The sequence below is a fragment of the Primulina huaijiensis genome, chromosome 17 (assembly GCF_012295235.1).
Source record: "Primulina huaijiensis isolate GDHJ02 chromosome 17, ASM1229523v2, whole genome shotgun sequence".
NCBI lineage: Eukaryota > Viridiplantae > Streptophyta > Magnoliopsida > Lamiales > Gesneriaceae > Primulina > Primulina huaijiensis.
This window is the reverse complement of record NC_133322.1, coordinates 10237313-10251536: the sequence shown is the minus strand read 5'-3', so window position 1 is coordinate 10251536 and position 14224 is coordinate 10237313. Positions and strand designations below refer to the sequence as shown.

Sequence of the window (14224 nt, the reverse complement as noted above, 5' to 3'; positions counted from 1 at the left end):
TGAGAGTCGGTAAACAAGTCAAAGTGTAATTCTAGCACATAGAGTCTCAATGTTGTCCCGGGTCATAAGGACTAATGGTGTACAACCATAAACTAGGACTTTTCCACTCGATAAGTGAGAACCACTTGGAAAATCCTTTATGGAGGGTTGTTCAGTGCACTCTACAAGGAGCACCTATCTGCATGCTCGGACATCACAATGTCCCCTACCAATGAAACATGGTACTCACATCGCAGATACTAGTCTCGAACTCGAGCGGCCTATATCCTTCTTAGCGGCGGCTAAATCGACTAGGAACTGTTTAGAATATACAGTATTCCAAATATGAGTTTCAGGATACTCATCACATGAGCATCTCATATTCTTTCTACTATTTGTATATTCAAGGACTTTATCTATGCAACTAGCATGGGTATACAGATAAAGAAGTGCCAAAACAATAATTTCAGATATTATTAAAATAAAGACTGTTTATACATAGAGTTTCATTGTGAACACTCGGTCAACACTTGGCTCGACGTGCACCTACTCTAACAAAGTTAACTTATCTTTCAAAGTTTGGAATGCTTGTTAGAATTCTATGGTCCATTCAAATTTGATAGCCTTTCGTGTCAAGCTTGTCCATGGCAATTCTCCGCTGTGAATCGTCTGTAAAGCCCTGCCAAACCAAGAAAACTATCTACTTCTGAAACTGTTTTTGGAATGGACCATTGCTTAATAGATTCAATCTTTGATGGATCGACTGCTATTCCTTCTTTTGACACGATATGGCCCAAAAACGCCACTTGCTCTAAACAAAACTCACATTTCTTTAACTTCGCATATAATTGCTTTTCCCTCAATGTCTGTAATACGATCCTCAAATGCTCACTATGAAGTTCTCGTGTCTTAGAATATATCAAAATGTCTTCAATAAACACAATCACAAAAGTATCCAAATATGGCTTAAAGACACGATTCATCAAATCCATAAACACTGAAGGAGCATTAGTTAATCCAAACGACATCACCAAAAATTCATAGTGGCCATACCTCGTTCTAAAAGCAGTCTTGGGTATGTCCTCCGTTTTTACCTTCAATTGATGATATCCAGATCGAAGATCGATTTTTGAAAACACGGTGGCTCCTTGCAATTGATCAAAAAGATCATCGATTCGAGGCAAAGGATATTTATTTTTAATGGTTACCTTGTTGAGTTCTCGATAATCAATGCATAACCTCAACGATCCATCTTTCTTTTTCACGAACAAAACCGAGGCTCCCCATGGCGAGGAACTAGGACGGATAAAACCTTTATCTAATTGCTCCTGCAATTGATTCTTCAATTCGTTCATTTCAGTTGGAGCCATTTTGTACGGAGCTTTAGAAATTGGGGTTGTACCTGGACTCAATTCAATAACAAACTCTACCTCTCGATCAGGAGGTAAGCCAGGCACATCATCAGCAAATACGTCAGGATATTCTTGATCCACTTCAATATTCTGTAATTGCACAGTACTGTCCCTATTCACATCCCACACTAAGGCTAGAAAACTAGTACATTCCTTATTCAACAATTTAATAGCTTGCAAGCAAGAAATAATGGGAGTACTTATCAATGAACCTAGACCAATAATGGCATTATTCTCATGATCATCAATTACAAACTTCACGGTCTTTCCCACACAATCAATTACTGCACGATAAGCGTATAACCAATCCATACCCAAAATAACATCGAAAACAACCATCGGAATTACAATAAAATCAGCATACAACAATCTCGAACCTATCTGTACCGGACATGCCTTAAGAATACTAGTAGGACAAATCTCATCACCAGAAGGCAACATAATATTTAATTGTAAAGGCATGATAGTAGGGTCTCTAGATAAGGAGTGCACAAATACTTCAGACATAAAGGAATGAGTTGCTCCGGTATCTATCAAGGTAAGGGCTTCCTTGCCCAGATATGAGAATATTACCTGATATGATCGAAGAATCAGGATTGGCTCCTTTTTTTTTCATCGTAAAGATTCTGCCTTGAATTTTTCCTTTATCAGAGGAGAGAGGACACTTCTGTGCTCTATGCCCCATTTCTTTACATCTATAACATCGGCCACTTCCCACTAGACACTCACCGTTATGTGGCTTGCCACATTTAGGACATAATGGTCGCTCCATCTCTGAAGAAGGCGCAGAAGGTTTATTGTGTTGCTCCATCTTGCTTTTTCCTTTGTGACCACTTCGATTACTAGTACTTGTCCCTTGCCCTCTTGCTTGAAAAGCTTGCCTTCTTAATTGCCGCTCCTTTTGAATTTCTTGTTCATCATGCTCGGCAAGTAAGGCTCTTTCAACGATGTCTTGATAAGTGATCACCTTGGCCATATGAACATCCCTTCGAATTCCTGCTTTCAACCCACGAAGGAAGTGTTCTCCTTTGTCTTTATCATTCTCGGCAATGAACGGAACAAACACACATCCTTCTTCAAATTTCATGGTATATTCAGCAACAGACAAGGAATCTTGTCTCAATATTTGAAACTCTTTCACTTTCTTAGCTTTCACTTCTCTTGAAAAATACTTGGCATAAAATAACTCCTTGAATTCCTCCCACTTTAACTCACGGACATTAACAGTCACTTTAGTAGCTTCCCACAAGATGCGGGCAGATTTCACTAGCATAAACACAGTACAGCTCACTCTATCTCGATCAGTAAACTTCAGATAGTCAAATATAGCCTCCAATGATTTAATCCATTCAAGAGCTACGAGTGGATAAGCACCACCGACGAATTCGGGAGGGTTCATTCGCCTAAATAATTCATAAAATCCCCCTTCGGCGCTTTCCACTCTACCCTGCTCTCTTTCTTAACCATGACTTGAGTTGGTTTGTGAATGCTCAGTAGCTGTTGAATGTGCTCACTATGCACTTTTGCTTGTTCTTTCAATAGCCGGCTAAACTCATCTACAACTTTGGTAGTCCTATCAGTGGTAGGGTTCCTATCATCTCCTTCAGTAACCTTTCGTTTAGGAGGCATTTCCTACACATAAGCTCACATTAACATAGAAAGGAAGAAAAATACATCAATAACAATGGAATGGGATCAACTCTCAATGTTAAAAAGAATAGATGCCGGATCGAAAACATACCGGATTGTCCTAGGCAGAAGAAGTCATATACGGTCCAAGAACTTTCGCCCTGATACCAATTGAAACAACCCCACACACATGACATTTAAATTAACATATGCGGAAGCTTTAGCATTTTAAAGGGAAAGAACAATATATCCTTTACATAATCCATACTAATATATATGATCGTTCACAAAATATCATTCAACACATAACCACAAGCCAACACGAACTTTTCCATTCATTCATTTACTAAACTACATGACATTTTAAAACTTTACATATGTTCACTCCACCATAATTCAAAATAACAAAACCAAAAGTCTTTCCCCTGGCATCTTATATGACTTTTCCCACCTCGAACAATCCATTTCAGTCCTTTTTATCACCTACATCACATGACATTAACTGGAATGAGAATAAAACTCAGTAAGTAAAAAACTGTACATAGCAATTACATATACATAGCTTTGTCTTAGAACATGGCTATGGCAATGGCGATAAAGAATGAATCATAAATCTCAAATCAATGTAAAGGGTATCATATCATGAATCAAAGTAAAGAAATGACAGTTCTGTGACCTGTGGCAAGTATCTTTTTGATATAAATATCAAAACTGTGAGAGATACTTCATAATCATGTGATTGGCCAATGACATGCATGAATTACTATCATTCCTTGGCTTTAATCATAGGAAGTTTCATTGAGGCATTTTAACAATCACTTGCTGGGAACAATTAATTAATAGCTCCTTTGTCAATGAATTCAATGGAAATCTCTGAACAATGAATATATAACACTATACATATCAATTATATGTCAATGGAAGGAGCTAATTAACAATAACATGGCTTGATACATATAAAAATCATGTAAGCACTTGAAAGGAAGTTTCTATTTACAAACCACAATCACTTGGTTGCTATGATCACCTCGAAGAAGTTCCTGTACAATAATACATGAATCTAACCATCAATCAACACTAATGATCATGTGATTCTCCATGTGATTCTGACTAAACATGTCTTTATATGAGCATACCTCAATTGCTCCATTCTTACTTATCAACTCCTTGATAATAAGAACGTCAGAACTCAAGTCTGATAATACACAACCAATCATGATAAACGCCTAGCAGCATCGCTTACATGATTCCCTTGGTATCAAATTATAGTGCCTGCAAGAACCATTCAATTATGGTTAGCGTACAGTACGGTGCCTTCAACTTATATATTCTGACCGATTCGACAACCATTGGTATATGGAGAGTTGTCAATGAATCGATCCTATGTGTCATGTCGTAGTTGCTTCGATGGTGTAATCTATGAAACCCCTTTCATAATTACCACCAATACTCTGATCAGAGATTTCATACTACATACACATAGGATATCCATACCTGAAGGTAATCGGTGAATCCCCGACTACAATGCATCGACTCCAATATGTTTCGACAAAACACCCAACCTTGCCACATGATGCCCCATTTGAGTCGGTAAACAAGTCAAAGTGCAATGTTAGCACATAGAGTCTCAATGTTGTCCCGGGTTATAAGGGCTAATGGTGTACAACCATAAACTAGGACGTTTCCACTCGATAAGTGAGAACCACTTGGAAATTCCTATATGGAGGGTTGTGCAGTGCACTCTACCAGAAGCACCTATCTGCATGCTCGGACATCACAGTGTCCCCTACTAATGAAACATGGCACTCACATGCAGATACTAGTCTCGAACTCGAGTGACCTATATCCTTCTTAACGGCGGCAGAATCGACTAGGAACTATTTAGAATATACAGTATTCCAAATATGAGTTTCATGATACTCATCATATGAGCATCTCATATTCTTTCTACTATTTGTATATTCAAGGACTTTATCTATGCAACTATCATGGGTATACAGATAAAGATGTGCCAAAACAATAATTTCAAATATTATTAAAATAAAGATTGCTTATACATAGAGTTTCATTGTGAACACTCGGCCAACACTTGGCTCGACGTGCACCTACTCTAACAATCACCCACTTGCACTAGAGCCAACTACCCATATGCTTCAAACCCATCGATTCGCGATGCATCTCGAATAATGGTCCAGGTAAAGGCTTAGTTAGTGGGTCAGCAACATTATCTGCGGAGCCGACTTTGTCAATCGATACTTCTCCTCTTTCCACAATCTCTCGGAGGATGTGATACTTTCTCAATACGTTTTTGGATTTCTGATGAGCATTGGCTCCTTTGCTTGAGCTACAACTCACGTGTTGTCACAAAACACCGGGACATGAGCAGCTCCTTTAAGAATGACACCCAACTCTTGGACAAAATTTTTTATCCAAACAGCCTCCTTTGCTGCATCAGATGCAGCAATGTATTCGGTCTCTATGCTGGAATCCGCAGTACTGTCTTGCTTGGAACTCTTCCAAGAGACAGCAGCACCATTGAGCATGAATAAAAACCCAGAGGTTGACTTCGAGTCATCGATATCACTTTGAAATCTAGAGTCGGTATAGCCTTCCAATTTCAGTTCTCCACCCCATAGACCAAGAACAACTTATTGGTCCTTCTCTAATACTTGAGGATGTCTTTCACAGCTTTCCAGTGTCGAAGACCAGGGTTCGATTGATATCTACTCAATACACTTAGTGCGAAAGCCACGTAAGGCCGTGTAGATATCATCACATAGATGATGCTACCAATCGCAGATGCATAAGGAATGCTTGTCATCGCCGCTATCTGTGCATCAGTCTTGGGAGACATAGATTTGGATAGGGACAAGCCATGACACATTGGTAGATGTCCTCTCTTGGACTCATCCTGTAACGACCCATGTGATCTCAGGTTCGAGTCTGGGGAGGCACAAGCTCCAGTGCATGGGCTGGAGAGATCTATGAGTAACCCATACGACGCCTATGGAAAGCCCGTGAGGGAAGAGTTCTATGAGTAACCCATACGACGCCTATGGAAAGCCCATCTATGGAACTCTTCCCTCACGGGCTTTCCCATGCATCATTACTCATAAGCTACTCCAGCCCATGCACTGGAGTTTGTACCTCCCCAGGATCGAACCTAAGACCACATGGATATATAGGTACTTAGCACAATCCTGGTACCAATTGATAGCCTTGGGTCGATTGGGGCAGTGGGGCGTATGGGCGGTCCACTGGGCCTGTAAAGGGTCGGTACACACGTATCAATGTATGTGGACTGGGTGAGACCAAGCAATCTTCTTGATCTATCTCTATAGATCTGTATTCCCAATTCGAAAGATGCTTCACCCAAGTCCTGCATCGAAAACTTACTTGCTAAACATATTTTAGTTGATTGCAACATTCCTACATCATTTCCAATGAGTAGAATGTCATCAACATAAAGCACAAAGAATGTCACAGCACTCACACTGACCTTCTTATACACACAGGATTCCTCAGGATTCTTAGTAAAACCAAACTCTTTGATTGTACTATCGAATCTGAGGTTCCAACTCCTAGATGCCTGCTTTAGATCATAAATCGATCTCTGAAGTTTGCATACCATATGCTCAGTTCTGATAGATGTAAACCCTTCAGGTTGAGACATGTAAATCTCTTCCTTAATATCCCCATTAAGAAAGGCTGTCCTGACATCCATCTGCCATATCTCATAGTCATACATGCAGCTATGGATAGCAATATCCTTATAAACTTGAACATTGCAACTGGTGAAAAGGCTTCCTCAAAGTCAACTCCTTGTCTTTGAGTATATCTTTTTGCCACCAATCGCGCCTTGAAGGTCAATACCTTCCCATCCGCCCCAAATTTCCTCTTGTAAATCCATTTACACCCTAAAGGAAAAGTTCTCTAAGTTGGATCCACGAGAATCCACACTTGGTTCGAATGCATGGAATTCATCTCAGGTTCCATTGGTTCAAGCCACTTGGATGAATAGGCATCAGATAACGCTTCCTTGAAAGTCCTTGGATCACATCCATGGTTAGGCTCATCATTGCCTTCTTCAAGAAGCAGACCATACCTCATTGGTGGTATCGAGACCCTCTCGGATCTTCTAAGAGCTTTTATCTCTTCTCTTGGCTCTTCGGGTGTGGGTTCTATGATTGTGGGTGTCTCTCAAACCTCTTCGAGTTCTATCATCTACCCTTTTCTATCAAATAGAAATTCTCTTTCCAAAAAAGTTGCATTCCTAGGAACAAACACCTTTGTTTCTTGGGGATGATAGAAATAATATCCAACTGAATTCCTTGGATATCCCACAAAGTAACATAAAATCGATCGACTATCCAATTTATCTCCCACTACCTGCTTCACATAAGCAGGAAACCCCCATATTCTAAGATAAGAATATTTGGGAGGCTTACACATCCATATCTCATATGATGTCTGCCTTTGAATGGACATTTAGTCGAATATCTTTCAATTTTAAGTTACAGAGATCGTTTCCAAGTTCACAAGTACCCAATCAAACATTCATTTTTATAAATATTGCAAACTCCTTTGCTAAATAAACAAGAATATCCATCTTTATCAGCGTAGAAATGGAAGCAATGTTTTTTCACCCAATCAGGTATAAACAAAACATTTCTTAAAATGAACTTAAAATTATAGTTCAACAATAAGTAAACATTTCCAACAGCCTTGGCAGCAACTCTTGCCCCATTGCCCATCCTCAAGAAGTTCTCACCTTCCCTTAGTCTCCTACTTCTTACCATCACCTGCAAATCATTACAGAGATGTGAGCCACAGTCGGTATCCAATACCCAAGAAGTAGAGTTAATTGAAATGTTTACTACAATATAGAACATACCATTTCCAGAACCGTTCTGGGCAAGATATTCCCTGCACTTACGCCTCTAATGTCCAGGCTTCTTGCAGTGATGACATACATCAGCAGTCTTGTCAGCCTTAACTCGTGTGGCTGCCACAACGGGATTCGGAGATTGCCTCATCAAGGGCAAGTTCTTCTTGGGACGTTGGAAAGAACTCTTCCTTCCCTTCCCATGTGGATCAATCTTCGTACCAGATGAAGAACCCACATAAAGAACCAACTTTTCTTTCTTGATGGTGGCTTCAAACGTAACAATCATATTCACCCACTCCTCAAGGTAGGCTCTAGCTTGTTCATGTTGAAATTCACCACAAAAGGATCAAATGTGCTAGGCTGCGACAAGAGCAACATGTTAGTGGTCAACTCCAAAGGCAACATCAGATCCATGCCAACGAGCTTGTCCATGAGCCCAATCATCTTTAGTCCATGCTCATGGACCGAGGCCCCATCTCGCATGTGCAAAGTGATCAGCTGCTTGACGGTAGCATGCCTAAGAGGTCGAGTCTGCTCACCAAAGAGCTCCTTGAGATGCAAATGAATGTCAGCAGCACTCTTTACATCCTCAAAACGCCTCTGCAGCTCATCATTCATAGAAGCATGCATATAACACTTGGCTTACAAGTCATGGTCACACCAATCCTTGTAAATATGCAATTTCTCAGGAGTGCAGCCAGCCGGAGCCTCAACAGGGGCGACTCAATAAGTGTATATGCTATCATTTCCGAATTCAAGACGATTTAGAGGTTTCTTAGCCAAGTGAGGTAATTAGGTCCAGTTAATACGTGTTTGTCGAGTATTGCAGATAGCGGATTCCGAATCGAAGACATTGTCAAATTTTGTACTGAAAAGTAAAACAGATAAATGTTAATAACTATTTTAAATATTTACAATCCTTGTAAATTATGGACTTTTACTTCATAAATATTTGCTCCCACTGTTTTGACATCTTTCACTACCCTCTGGTGAAAACGGGAAACTCTGTTCCTCAGTTGCTACATACGGTCCAATTAGCGAATGATGATCCCGAATAATACCAGCCAATCACAATTCCTAGGAGGTAGTTTCCAATTGCATCACCATACAACCCTCTACGTAAACTTTTGTTTCACGTTTGATTAGGACCCAAAAATATGACGTCGTTCATCTTTACGTGTCAAGCCTTACCAATCGATGTTGAACCTTAATGGACGGTCGCCATGAGTTCTCTCAATAATATGTGCTGAAATTATGGGAGTTCCACGTAGTTCACATCACCATGCCAATGGATGTCACAGCTTTCCGGTGTCCAAACCCACCCAATAATATGAGCCGAGCCCCAAACACGGGTATCGTTCATCATGTACCCATTGTCGATGGAAGACATGAAAATTTTAAACACCTTTATAATTACTCTTTTCGGGCTTGATATTAATTTTGAATCTTATTCAAAATGAGGGTTTTTAATTTTGAAAGGTCTCATCATTAATTTTATTTAAAAGCTCGTCATGTTTGATCGTATGTTTTTCGGATTCATGTAACTTTGTTATTATCTGAATAATGGAACCCAATAAATAACTGGATTTACGGCTTAGAGCATCTGCAACAACATTTGCTTTTCCAGCATGATAGCTAATGGTGCAATCACAGTCTTTTACTAGTTCCAACCATCTCCACTGCCTCATATTTAATTCTTTTTGTGAAAAAAAATAACTCAAACTTTTGTGATCTATAAAAATTTCACATTTCACACCGTATAAATAGTGCCGCCAAATCTTTAAGGCCGAAACCACAACCGCCAATTCCAAATCATGCGTGGGATAATTCTTCTCGTATTCTTTTAGCTGCCGAGAAGCATAAGCGATCACTTTCCCACGTTGCATTTGTACGGCACCTAACCCCTGCTTTGAAGCATCTGTATACACAACAAAATCCTTAGTACCACAAGGCAGTACTAATACAGGGGCAGAAATTAACTTATCTTTCAAAGTTTGGAATGCTTGTTGGAATTCTGTGGTCCATTCAAATTTGATAGCCTTTCGTGTCAAGCTTGTCAATGGCAATTGACACTTCGATCGTATCGAGGTGGTGAGTACTTGAGTTCCGAGTTCCAAGGAATTATGTGAAGCTGGTAGTGGGAGATAAATTTGATAGTCGATCCATTTTATGTTACTTTGTGGGATATCCAAGGAATTCAGTTGGATATTATTTCTATTATCCCCGAGAAACAAAGGTGTTTGTTTCTAGGAATACAACCTTTTTGGAAAAAGAATTTTATTTGATAGAAAAAGGGAGATGATAGAAATCGAAAAGGTTCGATTGACACCCACAATTGAAGAACCCACACCCGAAGAGTCAAGAGAGGAGATACAAGCTCCTAGAAGATCCGAGAGAGTCTCGAGACCACCTATGAGGTATGGTCTGCTTCTTGAAGAGGGCCATGATGAGCCTAACCATGGATGTGATCCAAGGACCTTCAAGGAAGCGTTATCTGATGCTGATTTATCCAAGTGGCTTGAAGCAATGGAATTTGAGATGAATTCCATGCATTCGAACCAAGTGTGGAACCTTATGGATGTTAGAGGAGGTGCCCGTCGAGCCAAGTGTTGGCCGAGTGTTCACAATGAAACTCTATGTATAAGCAATCTTTATTTTAATAATCTTTGAAATTATTATTTGGCACATCTTTATCTGTATACGCATGCTAGTTGCATAGATAAAGACCTTGATTATACAATTAGTATAATATGAGATGCTCATATGATGAGTATCATGAAACTCATATTTGTAATACAGTATATTCTAAACAGTTCCTAGTCGATTCAGCCACCGCTAAGAAGGATATAGGCCGCTCGAGTTCGAGACTAGTATCTGCGATGTGAGTACCATGTTTCATGGGTAGGGGACATTGTGATGTCCGAGCATGCAGATAGGTGCTCCTGGTAGAGTGCACTGAACAACCCTCCATAAAGGATATTTCCAATTGGTTCTCACTTATCGAGTGGAAATGTCCTAGTTTATGGTTGTACACCATTAGTCTTTATGACCTAGGACAACATTGAGACTCTATGTGCTAGCATTACACTTTGACTTGTTTACCGACTCTCATGGGGTCATCAGGTGGCAAGGTTGGGTGTTTTGGCGAAACATATAGGAGTCGATGCATTGTAGTCGGGGATTCACCGCTTACCTTCGGGGGTGGATATCCTATGTGATCTCATGTGTATGTAGTTTGAAAGCTCTGATCAGATTATGGTGGTAATTATGAAAGGGGTTTCATAGATTACACCATCGATGCAACTACGACATGACACATAGTATCGATTCATTAACAACTCTCAATGTACCAATGGTTGTCGAATCGGTCAGGATATATGAGTACGCTAACCATAATTGAATGGTTCTTGCAGGCACTATCATTTGATACCTAGGGAATTATGTAAGCGATGCTGCTAGGCGTTTAACATGATTGGTTGGGTACTGTCAGACTTGAGTTCTGATGTTCTTATTATCAAGGAGTTGATAATTAGGAATGGAGCAATTGGGGTATGCTCGTATAAGGACATGTTTAGTCCGAATTACATAGAGATGTGAACCCACGGCTAGTTGTATCAGTGAACCATTGAGGGCCACACAAGTACTAGCTTTCTAGATCCCGTTGAGAAGTAAAATAGTTCAATGTGTTGAACGGCTTATAAATGAGTTTATAAGCGTAAGAAAAAATAGAAGTATTGTAAGGCCCGAGAATTTGGTTATTATAATCGGACATGATTGGTTGATAATTGGTGTGATTATAGATGTATTGTATCGGACCGGAAAAGACGAGAAAATATACAAAATGTGTGCGAGGACAGTACCCCTCGCGCATATGCGCGACACTGATGGGCGCAGATGCGCGAGGCAGGCAGAGGACCTCGCGCATGTGCGCGAGACAGGGCTCGCATATGCGCGAGGAGGTGTTCTTCAAAATGTTAAGTCCAGAGAACCTCGCGCATATGCGCGGAAGAAGGGCGCGCATATGCGCGAGCTGCAAAAAAGAGAAATTCTGAGACCCGTAGGTCTCGCGCATATGCGCCGGTTGGTGTCGCGCATATGCGCGAGACGTGCAGACCAAAGAATAAGCCATGTGTCCTTGCCTTGCATATATAATGTGTTATCTTCATTCCCAGCTTGATATGGACGAGAGATAAACAAGAAAAGCTTCAGAATTCCTTCAAATTGCATCCTAGCTTAGATTGATGGTTTCGCAAGATCCGGCCAACCGAATTTGAATCCGAGTCTATATTTGTGCTCCTCTTATTATTAGCTTCTAAAGGATGTAAGTATTAATACATTCAACTTGTTTTGAAGTTGACATGATTGGGGAAATCAGAGTTTGATTGTTATTATTTGTTCTTGTGATTATTGGGAACGTTTATTCGCAACCGGATCGAAGAACGATTATGATATGCGATTTTTGTGTAATCTCCAGCATGTCTTGAGTTGAGTTATGTAGATTTTGAGATGATGGAATATATTTGGGATGATTATGAGTTATTGATATTGATTATTGATAATTGAGTTGACCGGTATCGCGAGATTACGCCATTACGCCGTCGAAATATACCGAGATTGAATATTGATCCATATGTGTGTTCCTTTGAGTTAGAGGTTGAGATGGTACATTTATACATGTCGTTGCAGATCTGTGTTGACATATTTGATATCGAGATTTCAAGACGTCGACTTATTCAACCGAAACTACGACAAGAAAGGTATAATTCAATGTTTGGTTGGGGAGATATAACTCGAATCAGAGTCGGTTCGAGTTTCCCATAAATCACATACTAGATGTATATGCATTGCTATGCTTGTGTTGATTTTGAATTATGTACAAGCATTGAGATAGGAGAGTCATTGGCAGAATTGGCAAGTTCTAGACTTTCGGTGGTATCGAAGCACAGGAGAAGATCGACTCCGATTGTAGATATTCGATAAAGACAGGGTCGAAGTCTAGGTATAAGACGTACCGCCACCACGATTGGGAGGGTAGGTGGGAGACTTGTTACGTCTTATTCACACCGGGATCCCTAGATTTAGATATGAATCGAGTCAAGAATAAGAGTCGAAGATGTGTTATCTATATTCATTAATGTGTTACGATTACTGATTAATGTATCATGATTTTGTATTTCCTTGCATAACATGCATGTATACATGTTTTATACTGGGATTTGTTGTGGGGACTCGGGCTCTAACTCGATTATCTTTTGGGATTAATTGGATCTTTGCTAGAAAATGTGGGTCAAAATTTTGCTTTTAATATTTATTCAAATGTATATAAACAAGCACAAGACATTATATAAAATACTGTCATCTTATTCAACTACAATTAACCTTCACATATTCGGCTACAATTAACAGACTAGTGTTTAGAAATTCAGTACATGTCTAGTAATAAACCACTAGTAATCTTCTACGCCCGTAATCTCCACGCTATCTCGATCTCTCATCCTCTGCGTGACCCCGATCCTGTCCCACCTGTTGTCATGCACACATACAGACACAACAACAGCCGGATACTCCGGTGAGAACAAATCCCAGTATAAAACATGTATACATGCATGTCATGCAAGTAAATACAAAATCATAACACATAAATCAGTAATTATGACACACTAGTGAATACAGATAAAACTCTTCAACTCTTATTCTTTGACTCGACTCATATCTAAGTCTAGGGATCCCGGTGTGAATAAGACGTAACAAGTCTCCCACCTACTCTCCCAATCGGGGTGGCGGTACGTCTTATTCCTAGACTTCGGTCATATCTGTATCGAATGTCTACAATCGGAGATGATCTGCTCCTATGCGTCGATACACCGAACGTCTAGTTTGACAATCTGTCAATGACTCCTATCTCAAATGCTTGAATATAAATCTATAAACAAGACATAATCATAATCAAACATAATTAAGAATCTAGTATGTGATTTTGGGAAACTCGTATCCAGTCTGAATCGAGTCATGTCTTCCCGTGTTCACATGAATTATACCTTTCGTTGTAAAGTATTTGTCGTAGTCGGAGTCTCGATGTCGAATCTGATAATATCAACTCTGAAATGGCAATGTATATATATAATCTATCAAGACACAACTCAAAGCAAATCTTGTACAACTCATTATTCAATCTTAATACAATTCGACGGCATAACGGCGTAATTTCTCGATACTAATCAACTCAAATATCAATACTCAATAGCAATACTCATGATTCTTATCAACATCAATTCATAAGACTGAATTCTGCACCATCTCAACTCAATATATGCTG

General features: G+C 39.7%; 1 protein-coding gene across 1 annotated transcript; it reads right to left on the bottom strand.

The window, feature by feature from the left end:
* Positions 1-1890: 1890 nt before the first annotated feature.
* Positions 1891-2790, bottom strand: LOC140962601 (uncharacterized). Its single transcript, XM_073421553.1, has one exon. It carries the CDS (start codon positions 2788-2790, stop codon positions 1891-1893), a length of 900 nt encoding a protein of 299 aa, XP_073277654.1.
* Positions 2791-14224: the final 11434 nt, after the last annotated feature.

Coding starts and splice junctions, on each gene's coding strand:
- LOC140962601 (XM_073421553.1), bottom strand. CDS start 2,790: ATGAACCCTCCCGAATTCGTCGGTGGTGCTTATCCACTCGTAGCTCTT.